Source organism: Leucoraja erinacea, chromosome 29 (genome assembly GCF_028641065.1).
Source record: "Leucoraja erinacea ecotype New England chromosome 29, Leri_hhj_1, whole genome shotgun sequence".
In the NCBI taxonomy this organism is placed as follows: domain Eukaryota; kingdom Metazoa; phylum Chordata; class Chondrichthyes; order Rajiformes; family Rajidae; genus Leucoraja; species Leucoraja erinaceus.
In genome coordinates, this window is record NC_073405.1 from 5920693 (window position 1) to 5941339 (window position 20647).

At 46.8% G+C, this 20647-nt stretch overlaps 1 protein-coding gene across 1 annotated transcript in view; it reads left to right on the top strand.

Moving 5' to 3' along the window:
- Positions 1–20647, top strand: part of LOC129711062 (phospholipid-transporting ATPase ABCA1-like) — a 136899-nt gene that overhangs the window by 67507 nt on the left and 48745 nt on the right. The window contains exons 14-22 of the mRNA XM_055658424.1: positions 1274–1450; positions 5311–5533; positions 9952–10173; positions 12838–13042; positions 14267–14383; positions 16650–16821; positions 18396–18527; positions 19333–19472; positions 19562–19699. Of these exons, the coding sequence (XP_055514399.1) occupies positions 1274–1450; positions 5311–5533; positions 9952–10173; positions 12838–13042; positions 14267–14383; positions 16650–16821; positions 18396–18527; positions 19333–19472; positions 19562–19699 (1526 nt within the window). The remainder of the gene's footprint in view (positions 1–1273; positions 1451–5310; positions 5534–9951; positions 10174–12837; positions 13043–14266; positions 14384–16649; positions 16822–18395; positions 18528–19332; positions 19473–19561; positions 19700–20647) is intronic.

Consider the following 20647-nt stretch of genomic DNA (forward strand, 5'->3'; position numbering starts at 1 on the left):
GCGTGATCAGAGATGCTATAACACTTCCCACTCATGTGCACAGTGCCCTGTCCCACTGTACCAGTTCATTCAAGAGCTCTCCCGAGTTTAAAAAAGAATCAAACTTGAGGTAAGCGCGTAGAATGTACGTAGCGGGTACGTCGGAGCTCGGGGACGTCTCTTAGCGGCTCGTAACGCTAACGGCAGGTACTCGGGGAAACGCGGTAAGCTCGGGAAGACTCGTGAAGATTTTTCAACATGTTGAAAAATGTCCACGAGAGCAGAGTTCGAATCAGGGCAAACTCAGAAGAACTCGTGAATGAACTCGTTCAGTGGGACAGGGCTTTAAGGGATTAATTTCCCAGTAACAATCCTTCATTAGTCATGCTAAAGTTGGCCGTGCGATATTAGACCCTTGGCAGTATTAGATACCGTAGTGGTGTTTAAGATGCCTATAGATGGGCATGTGGAATTGCAGGGAGTGGAGGCTCATGGATCATGTACAGGCCAAGGAGATTGGCTTCATGGTCGGCATGGAAATTGTGGGCCGAAGGGCCCGTTCCTGTGCTGTACTGTTGAAGTTAATAGAACTGAATCTAGGAGACAGATTATAGCATTGTTGCTGCTCTATAAAACCTACAGGACATCTACATTCATGGATGAATTTTCAGGCATATTGAAATTCATCTTTTAGTATATTTAATTTATCATTGTCATGTGTACCGAGCTATTGTTGTGTGCTATCCAGTTTAAAAAAAAGAACCCGATAGAGCGCGGTGGCGCAGCGGTAGTGTTGCTGCCTCACAGCGCCAGAGACACGGGTTCAATCCTGACTACGGTTGCTGTCTGTATGTAGTTTGTACATTCGCCCCGTGACCTGCGTGGGTTTTCTCCGGGTGCTCCGGTTTCCTCCCACACTCCACGGACATACCTGTTTGTAGGTTAATTGCTTGGTAAATTTGTAAATCGTCCCTGGTCCGTGTAGGATAGTGTTAATGTCCGTGGATCGCTGGTCGGCGCGGACTCGGTGGGCTGATGGGCCTGTTTCCGTGCTGTATCTCTAAACTAGACATGATTTCATTCAAGCCATCCACTGTGTACAGATACAGGATGAAGGGAATAGGTGAATTGTTCTGTAGTGTTTGGATCTTTGAAATGCCTTTTCTGCAAGGCAGAGCAACTGGGAAACAAGTACTGCTCGATCTTCTCAGGCAGGGAAGAAATGCCTCCTCAGTGACAATACTTGTTGCTCGGTTTACTGAGATGACCATTCTTTGCTGTCTTGCCCCAACAGGTTTTGGGACCCAGGGCCGGCCGCAGATCCATTTGATGACCTGCGCTACATTTGGGGAGGATTTGTCTACATCCAGGACTTGGTCGAGCAGGCAATTATTCGAGTACACACTGGGAAAGACAAGAAGACTGGGATTTATTTGCAGCAGATGCCTTACCCGTGCTACGTAGATGATGTGTGAGTACTGCAGGAGGCCCAAAGTCTCGGTAATCTAGAGGAGTTTCTATAATTGTCTTGGTCGGCATGAGCAAGTTGGGCTGAAGGGCCTGTTTCCATGCTGTATATGACTCTATAACTCTACAACCTCATATGTGTTAATAAATGCACTGCTAACGAAGTACTAAATCAGAAATTTCTCTGGTTTAATTGCTGATTTCTGCAAGGTCGACCATTCACTGTAGGGGACATGACCCAGAGAGCTCCCATTCCTCATGCTGATCTAATTACTCATGTAGAACTTACATAGAAACATAGAAACATAGAAATGAGGTGCAGGAGTAGGCCATTCGGCCCTTCGAGCCTGCACCGCCATTCAATATGATCATGGCTGATCATCCAACTCAGTATCCCGTACCTGCCTTCTCTCCATACCCCCTGATCCCCTTAGCCACAAGGGCCACATCTAACCCCCTCTTAAATATAGCCAATGAAGTGGCCTCAACTACCCTCTGTGGCAGAGAGATCCAGAGATTCACCACTCTCTGCGTGAAAAAAGTTCTTCTCATCTCGGTTTTAAAGGATTTCCCCCTTATCCTTAAGCTGTGACCCCTTGTCCTGGACTTCCCTAACATCGGGAACAATCTTCCTGCATCTAGCCTGTCCAACCCCTTAAGAATTTTGTAAGTTTCTATAAGATCCCCTCTCAATCTTCTAAATTCTAGACAGTATAAACCAAGTCTATCCAGTCTTTCTTCATAAGACAGTCCTGACATCCCAGGAATCAGTCTGGTGAACCGTCTCTGCACTCCCTCTATGGCAATAATGTCCTTCCTCAGATTTGGAGACCAAAACTGTACGCAATACTCCAGGTGTGGTCTCACCAAGACCCTGTACAACTGCAGTAGAACTTCTCTGCTCCTATACTCAAATCCTTTTGCAATGAAAGCTAACATACCATTCGCTTTCTTTACTGCCTGCTGCACCTGCATGCCTACCTTCAATGACTGGTGTACCATGACACCCAGGTCTCGCTGCATCTCCCCCTTTCCCAATCGGCCACCATTTAGATAATAGTCTGCTTTCCTGTTTTTGCCACCAAAATGGATAACCTCACATTTATCCACATTATACTGCATCTGCCAAACATTTGCCCACTCACCCAGCCTATCCAAGTCACCCTGCCGTCTCCTAGCATCCTCCTCACAGCTAACACTGCCCCCCAGCTTAGTGTCATCCGCAAACTTTGAGATATTGCCTTCAATTCCCTCATCCAGATCATTAATATATATTGTAAATAGCTGGGGTCCCAGTACTGAGCCTTGGGGTACCCCACTAGTCACTGCCTGCCATTGTGAAAAGGACCCGTTTACTCCTACTCTTTGCTTCCTGTTTGCCAGCCAGTTCTCTATCCACATCAATACTGAACCCCCAATGCCTTGTGCTTTAAGTTTGTATACTAATCTCTTATGTGGGACCTTGTCGAAAGCCTTCTGGAAGTCCAGATACACCACATCCACTGGTTCTCCCCTATCCACGCTACTAGTTACATCCTCGAAAAATTCTATAAGATTCGTCAGACATGATTTACCTTTCGTAAATCATGCTGGCTTTGTCCAATGATTTCACCACTTTCCAAATGTGCTGCTATCCCATCTTTAATAACTGACTCTAGCAGTTTCCCCACTACCGATGTTAGACTAACTGGTCTGTAATTCCCCATTTTCTCTCTCCCTCCCTTCTTAAAAAGTGGGGTTACGTTTGCTACCCGCCAATCTTCAGGAACTACTCCAGAATCTAAAGAGTTTTGAAAGATTATTACTAATGCATCCACTATTTCTGGAGCTACTTCCTTAAGTACTCTGGGATGCAGCCTATCTGGCCCTGGGGATTTATCGGCCTTGTATGAGACCTGAAGCTGGGTAGGCGTGGGCCAGACTCTGTATTGATGTCCTGTGTCTTAGCATGCGGCTCTAATTCGGTTCTAAGACGTCCACACCTGGAGACCTCTGGCCATCCACACCTGGAGACCTCCAGACATCCACACCTGGATTGGTACGATGGAATGTGGTCGGGTGCCCTGCACAAAGCTTTCTGGTTGTTCAAACAATGTTGTGATTGTGGGGAATTCATGAGGGAAATAGATTGGGCGGATGTACAGAGCCTCCTGCCCAGAGTGGGAGAATCGAGAACCAGAGGGCATAGGTGTAAGGTGAAGGGGAGAGATTTAATAGGAATCTGAGGGGTAGCTTTTTCACGCAAGGGGTGGTGGGTGCATGGAATGAACTGCTGGATGAGGCAGTTGAGGCAGGTACTATCGCAACATTTAAGAATATTGCGATTAATAGGACAAGTACATGGATAGAATAGGTTTAGACTAAGAGGGATATGAGCCAAACACAGGCAGGTGGGACAAGTGTAGATGGGACATGTGAGTCCGTGTGGGCAAGATGGGCCGAATGGCCTATTTTCACACTCTATGACTCTGAGTAATAAGTCTGAAGAAGGGTCTCGACCCGAAACGTCGCCTATTACTTTTCTCCAGAGATGCTGCCTGACCCACTGAGTTACTCCAGTTTTGTGTGTCTATCTTCAGTTTAATCCAGCATCTGCAGTTCCATCCTTGCACACTAAGAGTGGTAAGCTAGATACGTTACAGTTTCCCTTCCATTTCTGGGATCTTTATTTGTGAATGTACGTTTTTCTAACTAGGATGAGTAGGCATAGTCATAGAGTGATACAGTGTGGAAACAGGACCTTCGGCCCAACCTGCTCGCACCGGCCAACAATGTCCCAGCTATACTAGTCTCACTTGCCTCTGCTTGGTCCATATCCCTTCAAACCTGTCCTATCCATGTACCTGCATAAATATTTCTTAAACTCTGTGAAAGTACCTGCCTCAGCTACCTCATCCAGCAGCTCATTCCATGCACCCACCACCCTTTGCATGTGTAGGAAGGAACTGCAGATCCTGGTTAGACACTAAATGCTGGAGTAATTCAGTGGGACAGGCAGCATTTCTGGAGAGAAGGAATGGGTGACTGAGCAGTCCGAAGAAGGGTCTCCACCCAAAACGCCACCCATTCCTTCTATCTAGAGATGCTGCCTGTGTTACTCCAACAATTATTGTCTCTTTTCAGGGTTGTGAGTTAATTGGGTCGGTATAATTGTAAATTGTCCCTCATGTGTGGAGTGCCGCTGTGGGAGCCTGTTTTCCGCGCTGTTAACTGAACTAAAAATTCCTACCTATTAAGCTGTTCTATTTCCCGGGATGGCGGGACTGTCATATGCTGAGAGATTGGAGCGGCTGGGCTTGTACACTCTGGTGTTTAGAAGGATGAGAGGGGATCTTATTGAAACATGTAAGATTATTATGGGTTTGAACACGCTAGAGGCAGGAAACATGTTCCCGATGTTGGGGGAGCCCAGAACCAGGGGCCACGCACAGTTTAAGAATAAGGGGTAAGCCATTTAGAACGGAAACGAGGAAACACTTTTTCACACAGAGTGGTGAGTCTGTGGAATTCTCTGCCTCAGAGGGCGGTGGAGGCAGGTTCTCTGGATGCTTTCAAGAGAGAGCTAGATAGGGCTCTTAAAGATAGTGGAGTCAGGGGGATATGGGGAGAAGGGGCTGGAACGGGGTACTGATTGGGGATGATCAGCCATGATCACATTGAATGGCGGTGCTGACTCGATGGGCCGAATGGCCTATTCCTGCGTCTATTGTCTACCGTCCAAACCAGCAACATAAATGGGAAACATCTTGAGATTGTGTTGAGAAGATGCTATATTAGTAGAGGAAGGCGTTTGATCAGTCTGAAGAAGGGTCTCTACTGTCTGTTGCCTATTGTCGATGACGTTTGGTTTTTCTTTGGAATCAGCTTCTTGCGAGTCCTGAACCGATCGTTGCCACTCTTCATGACGTTGGCCTGGATCTACTCGGTGGCGATGATAATCAAGGGGATGGTGCACGAGAAGGAGGCGCGGCTGAAGGAGACGATGAAGATGATGGGGCTGACCAACGGGATCTTGTGGATCAGCTGGTTCATCAGCAGCTTCATCCCTTTCCTCATCAGCTCCGCCTTTCTCATTTTAATCCTGAAGGTAAAATGGCTGCGATGTGATCAAGTCACTTTTAGCTATTTATTTATTTATTTATTAAAATAAAGTTTTATTAGAGGCATCTGCATATCATAACCCAAACCAGTAACAGACTTTAATAATAATAATAATAATAATGGATGGGATTTATATAACGCCTTTCTAAATACTCAAGGCACTTTACATCGCATTATTCATTCACTCCTGAGTCACACTCGGTGGTGGTGAGCTACTTCTGTAGCCACAGCTGCCCTGGGGCAGACTGACGGGAGCGTGGCTGCTAATCTGCGCCTATGGCCCCTCCGACCACCACCAATCACTCACACACATTTACACACATTCACACACAGGCAAAGGTGGGTGAAGTGTCTTGCCCAAGGACACAACGACAGTATGCACTCCAAGCGGGATTCGAACCGGCCGCCTTCCGGTCGCCAGCCGAACAGTTAGCCCATTGCGCCATCTGTCGCCCCGTTTGTTTAATGGTTACATATTAAATATCCAGGTTTCCCGGGACCCAGTTACAAAAGTAGCTGGCTGGGATCCTCCTTTATCAGTTGCCTATTAACATTGCCTCTAATTATTTATTTATATTTATAGATAGGAAAAAGAAAGAAAGAAAGAAAGAAAGAAATTAGAAAAATAGGACAAACTATCAATAATACAACGTGGGAGATAGGTCCGTAGGTCAGAGAACGTAACTCTTCATCTAGTCCTGGGTTCAGGCTTCAGTCCGGCCTCTGTGCCGGTCCGATCTAACCCGTCAAGTGATCTATAAATGGAGACCATATTCTAAATAATAATTCTGGTTTGTCAATTAAGACATATCTAATTTTTTCCAAATGTAGGGTCTCCGATATCTCCATAATCCACATCTTGATTGTGGGGGTTGGTTGGTTTTTCCAAAACTTTAATATCAATTTTTTCCCAATTATTATACTGTAATCAAGGAAATTTCTTTGATTTATTGTGAGTTTTAGGTATTGTTCTGATATGCCCAATATTATTAATTTAGGTACACAAAAAAGCTGGAGAAACTCAGCGGGTGCAGCAGCATCTATGGAGCGAAGGAAATAGGCAACGTTTCGACCCGAAACGTTGCCTATTTCCTTCGCTCCATAGATGCTGCTGCACCCGCTGAGTTACTCCAGCTTTTTTGTGTACCTTAGATTCTCCAGCATCTGCAGTTCCTTCTTAAACATTATTAATTTAGGGTCGGGATCCATTTGGAAGTCAATTTGATTTCTATAGCACATTTAAAAAAACACCTCTCGTTGACCAAAGTGCTTTACCTTGGTGGAGGTGCTAACGTTATACAACAGTGGTTCATAGATCAAGTACATACGTAAATACATACATATAGCCCTCCCTCAGAGGACGTCAAGAAAGGCTTGAGAGTAAAGATGAGTTTTAAGTCTCGACTTCAAGGGGTTGATGGAGGGGGCAGTTCTGATGGGAAGGGGGATGCTGTTCCACAGTCTAGGAGCTGCAACCGCAAAGGCAATTTGTTAGACTAGTTACAGACAATGACACTCAACACGACGACTTTGAAGCTAGTACACGACTTGAGAGGGGAAGGGACGCAGAGAAAGGGTTGCAAGGGTTACTTGAAGATATGTTTACGTCACGTTCATTAGGGCGAGGAAGTCTATGCATATTTGTTTGTTCATCTGCTAATTAATGATGTCATACGTTCATTTAGATCAGATTTCACTTTCAGATTTTAAAAATTGCATTAGTTCTAATTGTTAATGATAGTTTCTCTTGCTGGCCATTGTAAGTGGGGAAAAAATCAGCCTTTGGAATGGTTCCCATCTTTAAATATTGCACTTAATAGTTTTTGCAGTAACCTTCCCCTTTATTTATCTTCATTTTGCATTATATTACTAGTTATCAATACCATCCTTTGAAATGTTCCGATTTGCACATTCTTCATGTTGGACAATCCAATAAGGGACATGCTAAGATTTATTTCCTCATGTTTATCAGATATTTAATGTAGTTAGGCAATTAAACTGTATTTGTCTGTCTATTATAGACAATAGTTGCAGGAGTAGGCCATTCGGCCCTTCGAGCCAGCAGCACCATTCAATGTGATCATGGCTGATCATCCCCAATCAGTACCCCGTTCCTGCCTTCTCCCCATATCCCCTGACTCCGCTATCTTTAAGAGCCCTATCTAGCTCTCTCTTGAAAGTATCCAGAGAGCCGGCCTCCACCGCCCTCTGAGGTTTGATCTGTAGATTTCTATTCATCTGTGTGGTGTGTTCCCATGAAATTATTTTTCTAGTCTGATGAGTTAAACGTGGATTGGTTGTGGAGACGAGAGAGAGAGACCACTGATGATAGAATCTTGAGAAGCCAAAGGCGCTGGAGGAACAGTGGGTCGGGCAGCATCTGTGAAGGCAAATGGACAGAGGACAGTTTGGGTTAGGGGCCCCACTTCAGATTTGTGGATTAGTTAATAGTGATCTTGAGAGGTGAACAAGATCTCAAGGGGGATAGACACAAAACGCTGGAGTAACTCGGCAGGACAGGCAGCATCTCTGGAGAGAAGGAATGAGTGAAGTTGCGAGCCGAGACCCTTCTTCATTGATTAGCACCAGAATAAACAATGCACAGACTTGCCCACCCTGATAAATGTGGTGGACATATCAGAAATGCTGTCTGTCCCACTAAGTTACTCCAGCATTTTGTGTCTATCTTCGGTGTAAACCAGTACCTGCAGTTCCTTTCTATCTCATCAAAATATTTCTGTATAGGAATATTGATTTATCTAACCTCAAGTAACCCTTGCTTTCCCTCTCTCTCTCTCTCTGTCCCTCCCCCACCATAGTTCTACTAGTTTCGCTGCGCTCCTGTTTAATTTTACTATCTGTGTGCCTCATTGTCACCTCCCCCTCATCCAACAATGAACCATTGTACATTTCCTTGGATCATCTTCTGCTTTGATCTGTTCTTTTCACACCTTGCACCCTTCCGAAACTCGTTTCCCTCTCCCCCGACTCTCAGTCTGAAGAAGGGTCTCGAACCCGCAACGTCGCCCATTCCTTCTCTCCAGAGATGCTGCCTGTCCCACTGAGTTACTCCAGCATTTTGTGTGGGAGAAAGAACTGCAGATGCTGGAAAAATCGGAGGTTGACAAAAATGCTGGAGGAAATAAGCGGGCGAGGCAGCATCTATGGAGCGAAGGAATAGGTGACGTTTCTCCAGCATTTTTGTAATTTCAACTGAGTACTTACACACACTGAGTACTTACACACACACACACAGATGAAACGAAAAAATTGTAAACATCATATTATTTCTCTAAGTTACACAAAAAAGCTGGAGAAACTCAGCGGGTGCAGCAGCATCTATGGAGCGAAGGAAATAGGCAACGTTTCTGTCCGAAACCCTTCGTCAGACCGAAACCCTTCTTCGGCCCAAAACGTTGCCTATTTCCTTCGCTCCATAGATGCTGCTGCACCCGCTGAGTTTCTCCAGCTTTTTTGTGTACCTTCGATTTTCCAGCATCTGCAGTTCCTTCTTAAACACATAATATTTCTCTCTCTCTCTCTTTTTTTTTTTTTTTCCATACAAAATGCAAAATTCAGAACAAACAAAAATACAAGGTGGTAACACGATCAAAAAAAAGCACTGAGCATAGCAAAGGACAGACTGCACCCACTCCACTCACATCTGGATCTCCTGCCATCAGGAAAGAGATACTGCAGCATCAAAGCCCGGACTACCAGACTGCTAAGCAGCTTCCTTCCACAGGCTGTGAGGCTGCTAAACTGTCATTCCACCTGATTCTGCTGCTTTTGCACTGACAATTTAATAACTGGCACTGAGTAATAACTCTGGCGCTGGCTCAGGCCACTGGACATTTTATGACTTTTTTTTTTGTTACTTGTATTTTAATGTTGCTTTTTTTACCTGCACATTTTTAACTATTCGTACTGTTTTTTTTATCAGGAACTGGATTGTTTTATTTTTATTTATTTATTTAATCGTTTATATTTATGCGTGAAATATTTAAGTTTTTATGTGCAATGCTCCGGTATTCCCTGGGAAACGTCTTCTCATTTTGCACAGTGCAATTGTTGCTTTGCACGATGACAATAAAAGGATGATGATGATGATGATGATGAAAGTACGCCTATGTTGGCATTTTACGAACATCATATTAAAATATGAACAATTTTATCGCAATACATTCGATCTCCCGCGGTGACCAGCGTTCACGGAAGGCCCCCAGAGTCCCCGTGGACACCGCGTGTTCCGTCTCCAGGGACACGCGCGCACGGACGTAACCCCGGAAAAGGGGCAGGCAGGCCGACCACTGTGCGACCGCCGGCTGCCATCTCTCTCTCTCTCTCTTGGATGTTCAGTTCAAAGCATTGTGTTTTCAGCTTCATGGTTTTGTGTTGTTGCAGAAAGGTGGGATTCTCCCGTACAGTGACCCTTCCGTGGTGTTTGTGTTCCTCGCCACCTTTGCCGTCGCCACCATCATGCAGTGTTTCCTGATCAGCACCTTGTTCTCCGGAGCGAACCTAGCCGCGGCTTGCGGGGGGATCATCTACTTCTCCCTCTACCTTCCGTACGTCCTGTGTGTCGCCTGGAGGGACCACGTCACCTACCCGCTCCGAATATTCGCAGTGAGTTCCAACAGCGCCATTGCCCTAAGATCCTCGACCATCTGATACCGTGTTCACCAAATGTTCACCGGACTTGAATCCTGGGATGGCAGGACTTTCTTATTAAGAAAGACTGGATAGACTGGCTTGTACTCGCTAGAATTTAGAAGATTGAGGGGGGATCTTATAGAAACTTACAAAATTCTTAAGGGGTTGGACAGGCTGGATGCAGGAAGATTGTTCCCGATGTTGGGGAAGTCCAGGACAAGGGGCCACAGTTTAAGGATGAGGGGGAAGTCTTTTAGGACCGAGATGAGAAAAAAACTTTTCACACAGAGAGTGGTGAATCTGTGGAATACTCTGTCACAGAGGGTGGTTGAGGCCAGTTCATTGGCTATATTTAAGAGAGAATTAGATGTGGCCCTTGTGGCTAAAGGGATCAGGGGGTATGGAGAGACGGCAGGTACAGGATACTGAATTGGATGATCAGCCATGATCATATAGAATGGCGGTGCAGGCTCGAAGGGCTGAATGGCCTCTACTCCTGCACCTAATTTCTATGTTTCTATGAATAGCAAGGGAGGAGGTTTAAGTAATGTTCTGAGCAAGATACTACTGCTTTAGTTGTGGGGCAGGGCGGGGGGAGGGGGTGAAGGGTGCAAAGGTCAAAAGCTATAATGGCTGGACAATATGATGTTTGATTAATGACGTTTCAGACATAATTATGTATGTCTGACCGAGACCATTGAGTGAGCTAGCCCTTTGCTTTGGGAGTAAGCTCATAAGTTCCTGAGTGATAGGAGCAGAATTAGGCCATTTGGTCCTTCAAGTCTACTCCGCCATTCCATCACGGCTGATGTATCTTTCCCTCTCAACCCCATTCTCCTGCCTTCTCCCTATAACCCCTGACAGCCGTACTAATAACGAAATCCATCAATCTCTGCCTTAAACAATATCCATTGATTTGGTGTCCACAGCCTTCTGTGGCAATGAATTCCACTGATTCACCACCCTCTGACTAAAGACATTTTTCGTCATCGCCTTCCTAAAGGAACGTCCTTTAATTCTGCTATGACTCTGGTCCTAGACTCTCCCACTAGTGGAAACATCATCCAGTCTGTCTAAGCCTTTCACTATTTGATAAGTTTCAATGAGGTTCCCCCTCATCCTTCTAAACTCCCTTGAGTTAAGGCCCAGTGAAGACAAACGCTCAAACCATCTATTGCCACCCAAGCGCAGGCAGAGGTTGCCCAATGTCAAGTTCGGGTCCAAGACTTGGGGGCAGTGACTTATTAACCACAGGATTCGCCCACAAGCTGCTTATATCCCTAGCACTGAGCGTGCAGTAAATATGGTGATTATGTAAACAGAACCTTGCCTAACCCTCGATGAATAATACATGATATGACTCCTTTGAAATGGGAATAAGATGGTAATGAGTTTCCATCAATGCGAGCTCCCTTCATATTTATTCATCCATTTATGAGTGGCAAGGAAATAGCCTTTTACTGAGTGCAGGAAGAAGCAGATGATGCAAATATTGGACGAGAGGTGGGGAAGCTTTGGGAAACTATAGACGTCCTGCTGGAAAAGTGGCAGAGAGAGAAGTGTGATCACGGCACTGGAATAAACAATGAGTGAGAGGGTGTTGAAATGTGTGGGGGCACAAACACAGCATTAGCACAGATTCCATCCTTTCCTGAAGCCTCGTGATTAGCCCGGCACTTTTTACTGCTGATAGGAATGAAATCGGGACGGTGTATTGCCCAGTTACAGCCAGAGATTCACCACACAGAGAGTAGTGAATCTCTGGAACTCTCTGCCACAAGAAGGTAGTTGAGGCCACAGTTCATTGGCTATATTTAAGAGGGAGTTAGATGTGGCCCTTGTGGCTAATGGGATCAGGGAGTATGGAGACCACACCTGGAGTATTGCGTACAGTTTTGGTCTCCTAATCTGAGGAAGGACATTCTTGCCATAGAGGGAGTACAGAGAAGGTTCACCTGACTGATTCCTGGGATGTCAGGATTTCATATGAAGAAAGACTGGATAGACTTGGTTTATACTCTCTAGAATTTAGAAGATTGAGGGGCGGGATCTTATAGAAACTTACAAAATTCTTAAGGGGTTGGACAGGCTAGATGCAGGAAGATTGTTCCCGATGAAGGGGGTCACAGTTTAAGGATAAGGGGGAAATCTTTTAGGACCGAGAACACAGAGTGGTGAATTTGTGGAATTCTCTGCCACAGAAGGTAGTTGAGGCCCAGTTCATTGGCTATATTTAAGAGGGAGTTAGATGTGGCCCTTGTGGCTAAAGGGATCAGGGGGTATGGAGAGAAGGCAGGTACAGGATACTGAGTTGGATGATCAGCCATGATCATATTGAATGGCGGTGCAGGCTCGAAGGGCCGAATGGCCTCTACTCCTGCATTTTCTATTTTCTATGTTCTAGTCGTGACAAAATCCACCGTTTTGGAGTTCACAAATCGACATCGGAAAATTTGAAATGCAAAATAAAAATTTACTCATAAATGTGAGAAAATTTAATGTAGTTAACACAAAATGCTAAAAATCAACAAATGTCACTTTTTGTCCCAACGTTCGCATGAAAGAAAATAGTGACACTGTTTAGCTTGCTTTATAACATGACGTTATTTCTGAAATCTCTCGTGTCTTTGATCACAGAGCCTTTTGTCGCCAGTTGCATTTGGTTTTGGATGTGAATATTTTTCTCTCTACGAAGAACAAGGAATTGGTATACAGTGGTTTAACCTTGTTTCCAGCCCAGTGGAAGATGATGCTTACAATTTCATTACCTCTATCATCCTAATGCTGTTTGACGCTGTCCTCTATGGCGTTGCCACCTGGTACATCGAAGCCGTGTTTCCAGGTAAATCATCGTTTCATCAAGTTTATTATGTCCACAGTGCAATGCAAATAATCCCTTGACTCAGTCTGAAGAAGGGCCTCAATAGACAATAGGTGCAGGAGTAGGCCATTCGGCCCTTCGAGCCAGCACCGCCATTCAATGTGATCATGGCTGATCATCTCGACCCATGTCTCGACTCGAAAACGTCATCCGTTCCTTCTATCCTGAGACGCTGCCTGTCCCGCTGAGTTACTCCAGCATTCTGTGTCTGTCTTAATAATAATAATAATATCTTTTATTGTCATTGCACATGGGTGCAACGAGATTTGGTATGCAGCTTCCATCCGATGTCATAACTTAATTAACTAAAAATTTAGATACCCAGAGAAACATGATTTAAAAAAAAAAAAAACAGTAAAACAGTATAAAGTGCAAATGTGTCTGTGCCGGGTCGATGTGCAACGTGACCATCCGAGGGAGACAGTTCGTGGGGGGGGGGGCACTCAGCAGGGCCGGTTCAGAGCAGCTATAACTCTGGGGATGAAGCTATCTAGCGGAGGTCTTTTGTGCAAACCAGCGTCTGTAATTCCTTCCTACACATCCTTTGACTGAAGTGAGGTTAGATAAACTAATTATATATTTATAAACAGATTCCATTATTAATGTCCTGAAAATAAAAATAAAACCTTCTCTTTGTTCAGTTCAAGAAGCATTCTGTGGCACTCAGCATTGAGCTCAGCAGATCAGGATCTCCCAAGTTCAGTTGCTGCAGAATTGAGTAGCTGGAGCATCACATTCTGGAGACATTGCTGTAGTTTCTAGTCCCTGGAATACCACAGGCTAGAAGCAATGACAAATCATTCAGGATTCGACTGTTGAGTATTGTTGGGAGATGCATGCTGGGTGAGGGTTTAATTTGGAGATAAAGCACAGAAACAGGCTCTGAGGCCCACTGAGTCCACACTGACCAGCTATCCCCCCCCACACTAACACTATAATACACCAGGGACAATTTACACAATTGACCGACAAACCTGCACGTCTTTGGACTGTGGGAGGAAACCCACCCGGTCACGGGGAGAACGTACAAACTCCGTACAGACAGCACCCATAGTCGGGATCGAACCCGGGTCTCCAGCGCTGTAAGGCAGCAACTCTAAGTACAAGAGTTATGCGAGTTGTGTTAATTAAGAGTTACTAATGTGTGATGGCAGGTTCTGGTAACATTATTGATGTTGTTTGCAGGACAATACGGAGTCCCCAAACCCTGGTATTTCCCCATCCTGCGCAGTTACTGGTGTGGAGAGCTCTACTCCGATGAGATTCCATCGCAACATACTGATAATGGAAACACCAAAAAAGGTGGAAGCTTCAGAACGAATTTGGTTCAGATCTAGTACTCCCGATTTGTTAAGCTTTTGTGTATTTTGATGAGTATGAAAATCAAACATTCCTTTCTGGTTATTTTGTCACGTGTACTGTTTATATTCAGGACAATAATGCAACGGAGTTTAAATCTGTCTTTCAAACGCTACTGGAGGATTTGTTCCAGATGAAGCATTTGGAAACTTGCTACCAATGTCTTGCTAGATTGATTGTTACCAAAGATCCTATAGCGGAGCAAGATAGACCACTCCTGCTGCATGCAATGGGCTGACGTGTAGTACGCAACGGAGCGGAACGTGGGCCTTTTTTTCATCCATTTCCGTAACCCGAGTCGACCCGACCCGACCCGACTCGCAGTGTAATCAACGTTGCGGGGGAACAATGTTTTAATAAATTAAAATTCTGAAGATTTTTACCAAAGAACTTTTATTTTTACCAGGATGTTTCCGTAACCGGCTTCCGTCTCCGCACTAGTATCTTTGCTCCGCTACGGGATCTTTGGTGCGGAGACGGAAGCCGGTTACAGAAATGGGGCGGAAAATTACCCATGAATCTGCCCATGACCGTACTACGTCTTTTTCGTCGAGTGGACTATCTTGCTCGCTATAGGATCTTTGATTGTAACTCTGCTATCCCATGTGACATGTCACAGTAACGTTCTTTGTTTTGTACACCACACAAAACATATGCAAAGAGTCACCGCGTAAAGGGCACCGACTTAGTTACAAAGTGTTCAATGTAGTCCCCAGTGGCCCCTCTTTGTTCTCTCGGCGTCCCCCATGCTGGGTCCTTCTTTGTGACTACTGGTTTGTCCAGAGATAATCACGGGCTTCTGACTCCAGATTAGAAGGCTGCATGTTCAGATCATGTCGGGGTCACCAATTGTGGCGGGGACTGGCAGGAGTCCAGCCAAAAACTAGTTGGACACTAGTTGTGTGCTCTAGACGTGTTTATTCTTCTGCATACAGCTCCCTACTCCTCACTTGCCCGGCCTTAAGTAACAACTCAGATACCGACCGCGTGACTCATGCCTCCCCCACTAAGAGAGCCGATGGTTCGTTGTGACCTGGGGTTGCTATCAGGTGCCGCCACAGGGCAACGTTGCCCTTGTATCGTAGCGCACTCAGTCGGCATGGTCAAAGTAGAATCAGTGTGATGGAACCTATCCAGTGTGAAGAGGGGACAGGGATGATCTTTGGCGGTTGGCGGGGCGCCAGAGACTTTCGATCCAACGGGTGCGGTCTGTACGGAGGGTACGTTTCCATTCGAGTGCTCCCGGTTTCCTCAAGAGACGGCAGGCTTATGGCCCTGTCCTAGTGTGCAGGTGATCTACTTTGGACCAAAGGGCTCGTTTCCATTCGTAAACAAAACTTATGGCCCTGTCCCACGCTACGAGTTCATTCGAAGAGCTCTCCCGAGTTTGAAAAAATCAAACTCGTGGTAAGCACGGAGAATGAACGTAATGGGTACGTCGGAGCTCAGGAACGTCTCTTAGCGGCTCGTAACGCTAACGGCAGGTAACCTCAGGAAGACTAGTGAAGATTTTTCAACATGTTGAAAAATGTCCACGAGAGCCACGAGTACTGACGAGCGGCCATTGCCGTAAATCTCCGATTTCAAAATCAGGGCAAACTCGGGAGAACTCTTGGAATGAACTCGTACCGTGGGACAGTGCCATAAAGGTGTCATGTCACATGCACAATGAAGGAAGTCTACCAGCTATTCTTCGACCTGGAGATGAACTGAACAATTGGAGGTAGACTCGATGCTGGAGTAAAGGGCCTGTCCCACTTTCACAACCTAATTCACAACCTTTTTCACTCGTGGACATTTTTCATCAGGCTAGAAAAACGCCCCGACCTACTTGATGCCACGAGCACCATGACCTGCCTACAACCTCCTACGACCTCGTGACGACCATGCTGCGAGTAGGAGTCAAGGGCAAACTCGGCAGAGGTCGTGAATTAGGTCGTGAAAGTGGGGCAGGCCCTTTTACTCAGACTGCAGTATGAAGAAGGGTCTCGACCCGAAACGTCACCCATTCCTTCTATCCAGAGATGCTGCCTGACCTGCTGAGTCACTCCAGCATTTTGTGTCTTATTTTCGGTGTAAGCCAACATCTGCAGTTCCTTCCTACAAATTTCCTGAGTCCTTCAGCTCAGTTCTTCGTGTTTGTTACTTTGCTGACATGACGATAACTCGAGGCTGTGAATGGTTTTTAATGCTTGTGTGCATTTTTCAGTCCACCTGGAGAAGGAGCCAACTCACCTCACATTGGGCGTGTCCATCCAGAGGCTCGTGAAGGTTTACGGGAAAGGCAAGAAGGTGGCTGTTAATGGACTTAGCCTCAATTTCTATGAAGGGCAAATCACTTCATTCCTTGGCCACAATGGAGCTGGGAAAACAACTACCATGTAAGCATGTTTGATGGGTGCATAAGCATTAATGGGAGTTTTCTGGCCTACAATGGTGCTGTTGTTTCTACCGAAGGTAGCTACAAAATGCTGGAGTACCTCAGCGGGACAGGCAGCATCTCTGGATAGAAGGAATAGGTGACGTTTCGGGTCGAGACCCTTCCACAGACTGAAAATCAGGAAAGAGGGAGACACAGAGATAAGGAAGGGTCAGATGTGAAAACAAGACATCAAAGGAGATGAGGTTCAAGGAAAATGTAGAATAGATCATTGTTAGCTAGGAGAAGGTGACAAAGAAGCATACAGAGAAAAACTTTAATCAGGGGGCAGTCAGACTGGTTGTAGAACTAGGAAGGGGGAGCCCACAATGGTCCATTGTTGGCTGTGGAAGAGGTGATAACGAAGGGATATATGGATGAGAGCAGTGTAACTAGCAGGATGACTAGGGTGGGAGAGGGATGGAGAGAGAGAGGGATCGCGGGGTTACTTGAAGTTAGAGAAGTCAATATTCATGCCGTTGGGGTGTAAACTGCGCAGGTGAAATATGAGGTGCTGTTCCTCCAATTTGCGCTGGGCCTCACTCTGACAGTGGAGGAGGCCCAGGACGGAAAGGTCATTGTGGGAATGGGAGGGAGAGTTAGTGTTTCTAATATCTCTGAATCTATCCCTCCTCCCCAACTATTTATTTTTGAATTATTACCCCGGCTATATCATCAAAGAGCTTAAAGGGCCTGTCCCACTTATGCAATTTTTTCGGCGACTGCCGGCACCCGTCATAGTCGCAGCAGGTTGCCGAAAACCTTCAACATGTTGAAAATCCAGCGGCGACCAGAAAAAGCTACGACTCTTTGGGCGACCAAACAGGCGTCACCTCCATTGTTCCTTCTCCCAGCAGCGACGTCCACACTCCCACGTGGTCCTTCTGTACTCGTCCGTCAGTCAATGTCATCATCGACCACCGCACCGACCTCTCCACTAACGCTGCTGGGGCCACTCCGGAAGCCTCCGTGGCGCCGAGCCAGGCCCCAGCCGCAGGCCCCAGCTGCAGGCCCCGCCGAGGCAGGCCCCGCCGAGCCAGGCCCTAGCTGCAGGCCCCGCCGAGCCAGGCCCCAGCTGCAGGCCCCGCCGAGCCAGGCCCCAGCCGCAGGCCCCGCCCCAGGCCCCGCCGACCCAGGACCCAGCCGCGGGCCCTGCCGAGCCAGGCCCCAGCTGCTGTTCCTGCCGAGCCAGGCCCCAGCTGCAGGCCCCGTCGAGCCAGGCCCCAGCCGCAGGTCCCGCTGACCCAGGCCCCAGCCGCAGGTCCCGCCAACCCCAGGCCCCGTCAACACTGTCGGCCCCATACTACGACCAGCGAGGCTCCCGCCTCTGCCTCTCCGCGGCCCACCGGCAGGCGTCTCCCGCAGCAGGCCTGCTCAAATAAAGCTCACAAGCTCACCCAAAACCTATCTAGCCTGCCTGATATTTGAGAAATGTAGACGGTAGCCCTGTACCTGGTATGCAGTTTCAGTTTTAAGCATCTTTTTACAATGATGTTTCCATTATAGTTTGAAACTCTGTTTGTTATTTTCCACAAGGTCCATCCTGACTGGTTTGTTCCCACCCACCTCTGGGACAGCATATATTCTGGGCAAAAATATCTTCACCGAGATGGATACCATCCGAAAGTCCCTGGGGATATGTCCACAGCACAACGTGCTTTTTGACATGTAAGTATCTCTGTAATATGGACACTTTCATCATGGCACGGTGGCAATACAGTACAGTGCTTACAGCGCCGGAGACCAGGGTTCGATCCCGACTACGGGTGCTGTCTGTACGGAGTTTGTACGTTATCCCCATGACCACGTGGATTTACGGTTTCCTCCCACACTTCAAAGACGTACAGGTTTGTAGGTTAATTGGCTCCGGTAAAATTGTCCCCCAGTGTGGACTCGGTGGGTCTAAGGGCACTGTACTGTACCTCAAGTCTAAAGTAAAGTCAAACCACCTCTCTTGCACATGGAAAGCAGTTTCTTCAACAACATGGACTGTCAATGAACATAGAGGCAAGCCGAACCCACTGCACAAAGGTGTTGCTTGTGAAGGACCACACTAATAATTCCTGTTGTCTCCATTGCATACGTTTCGCATTTGCTAGGTTGTGCACAGACTGAGAATCAGGGAAAAGGGAGACAGAGATAAGGAAGGGTCAGATGTGTAAACAAGACATCAAAGGAGATGAGGTTCAAGGATAATATAGAATAGATCATTGTTAGCTAGGAGAAGCTGCCAAAGAAGCATACAGAGAAATACTTTAATTAGGGGACAGTCAGACTGGTTGGAGAACTAGGAAGAGGGAGGGGAAGGTGGAGCCCACAATGGTCCATTGTTGCCTGTGGAAGAGGTTTGTTTCCCCAGTGTCTCTTGCTCCCCATTTCAAACCTGATCTGTAAAAGGCCAGTGGAAGAGGAATGCTGGCGTTCACCAATCTTTCAGTCACCTACTGTTTATAATTGCTGGCGTTTTGCTTAGACTCACCGTGGAGGAGCACATCTGGTTTTACGGGAGACTGAAGGGCCTGACGGAGGAAGAGGTGAATGAAGAAGTAAAGCTGATGATCGCCGACGTGGGCTTAGAGCACAAACGGCAAGAACAAACCAAGAACCTCTCGGGTGAGAACTCCGTTCCTCCCTTTCTCCCAGAGTACGAGCTCCCTGACGGCGAGCGTGTCAATGATCTCTCTCTGTGCCTTTGCCCTCAGGCGGCATGCAGCGGAAGCTATCCGTCGCCATCGCGTTTGTTGGCGGGTCTAAGGTTGTCATTTTGGATGAGCCGACCGCTGGCGTTGACCCGTATTCACGGCGAGGAATATGGGAACTCTTGCTCAAGTACAGGAAAGGTGGGTCACGCACGATCGCACTCGACTAATGAACCTGCCGCTACTTGAGCGTTGCAGAGACACACGCGCGCACAAACTCACGCACGCACGCGCGCGCACACACACACACACACACACACACACACACAAACGCGCACACACGCACACGCGCACACACACACGCACACACGCACACAAAAAAGCTAGAGTAACTCAGCGGGACAGGCAGCATCTCTGGAGGGAAGGGATGGGTGACATTTCGGGTCGAGACCCTTCTTCAGACAGAGTTGGGGGACAGCGAGACAGAGATAAGGAGGTGTAAGGTGTGAAAACAAGATATCAAATTAGATGTGGATCGAGGGAAATGTAGAATAGATCTCTCGTTTTCACGCCTTATCCTTCCTTATCTCGATGCCTCCCTCTCCCCTGAGTCTGAAGAAGGGTCTCGGCCCGAAAAGTCACTGTTTCCTTCTATCCAGAGATGCTGCCTGTCCCGCTGAGTTACTCCAGCATTTAGTGTCTATTTTCAGTGTAAACCAGCATCTGCAGTTCCTTCCTACAGAGTTGCAACTAGACTGTTCCCTTTATCATCATTCCCATTTTGCATATCTTTCTGCATCACCGGCTATATCTCTCCTTTCTGTTTCCCCGACTCTGAAGAAGGGTCTTGACCTGAAACGTCACCTATTCCTATTCTCCAGAGATGCGATCTGACCCGCTGAGTTACTCCAGCATTTGGTGTCTATCTTAGGAATACCCGCTCGTTTGTTTCCTCTTCACTATCGCCTCTCATCAATTCAAGATGTAAAGGGTGCGGGGAGGATGTACGAGGATGTTGCCGGGACTCGAGGGCCTGAGCTATGGGGAGAGTTTAAGCAGGCTGGGAATCTATTCCTTGCAGTGTAGGAGGAGGATGAGGGGACGATCTTATAGCAGGGTGTACAAAACCATGAGAGGAATAGATCGGGT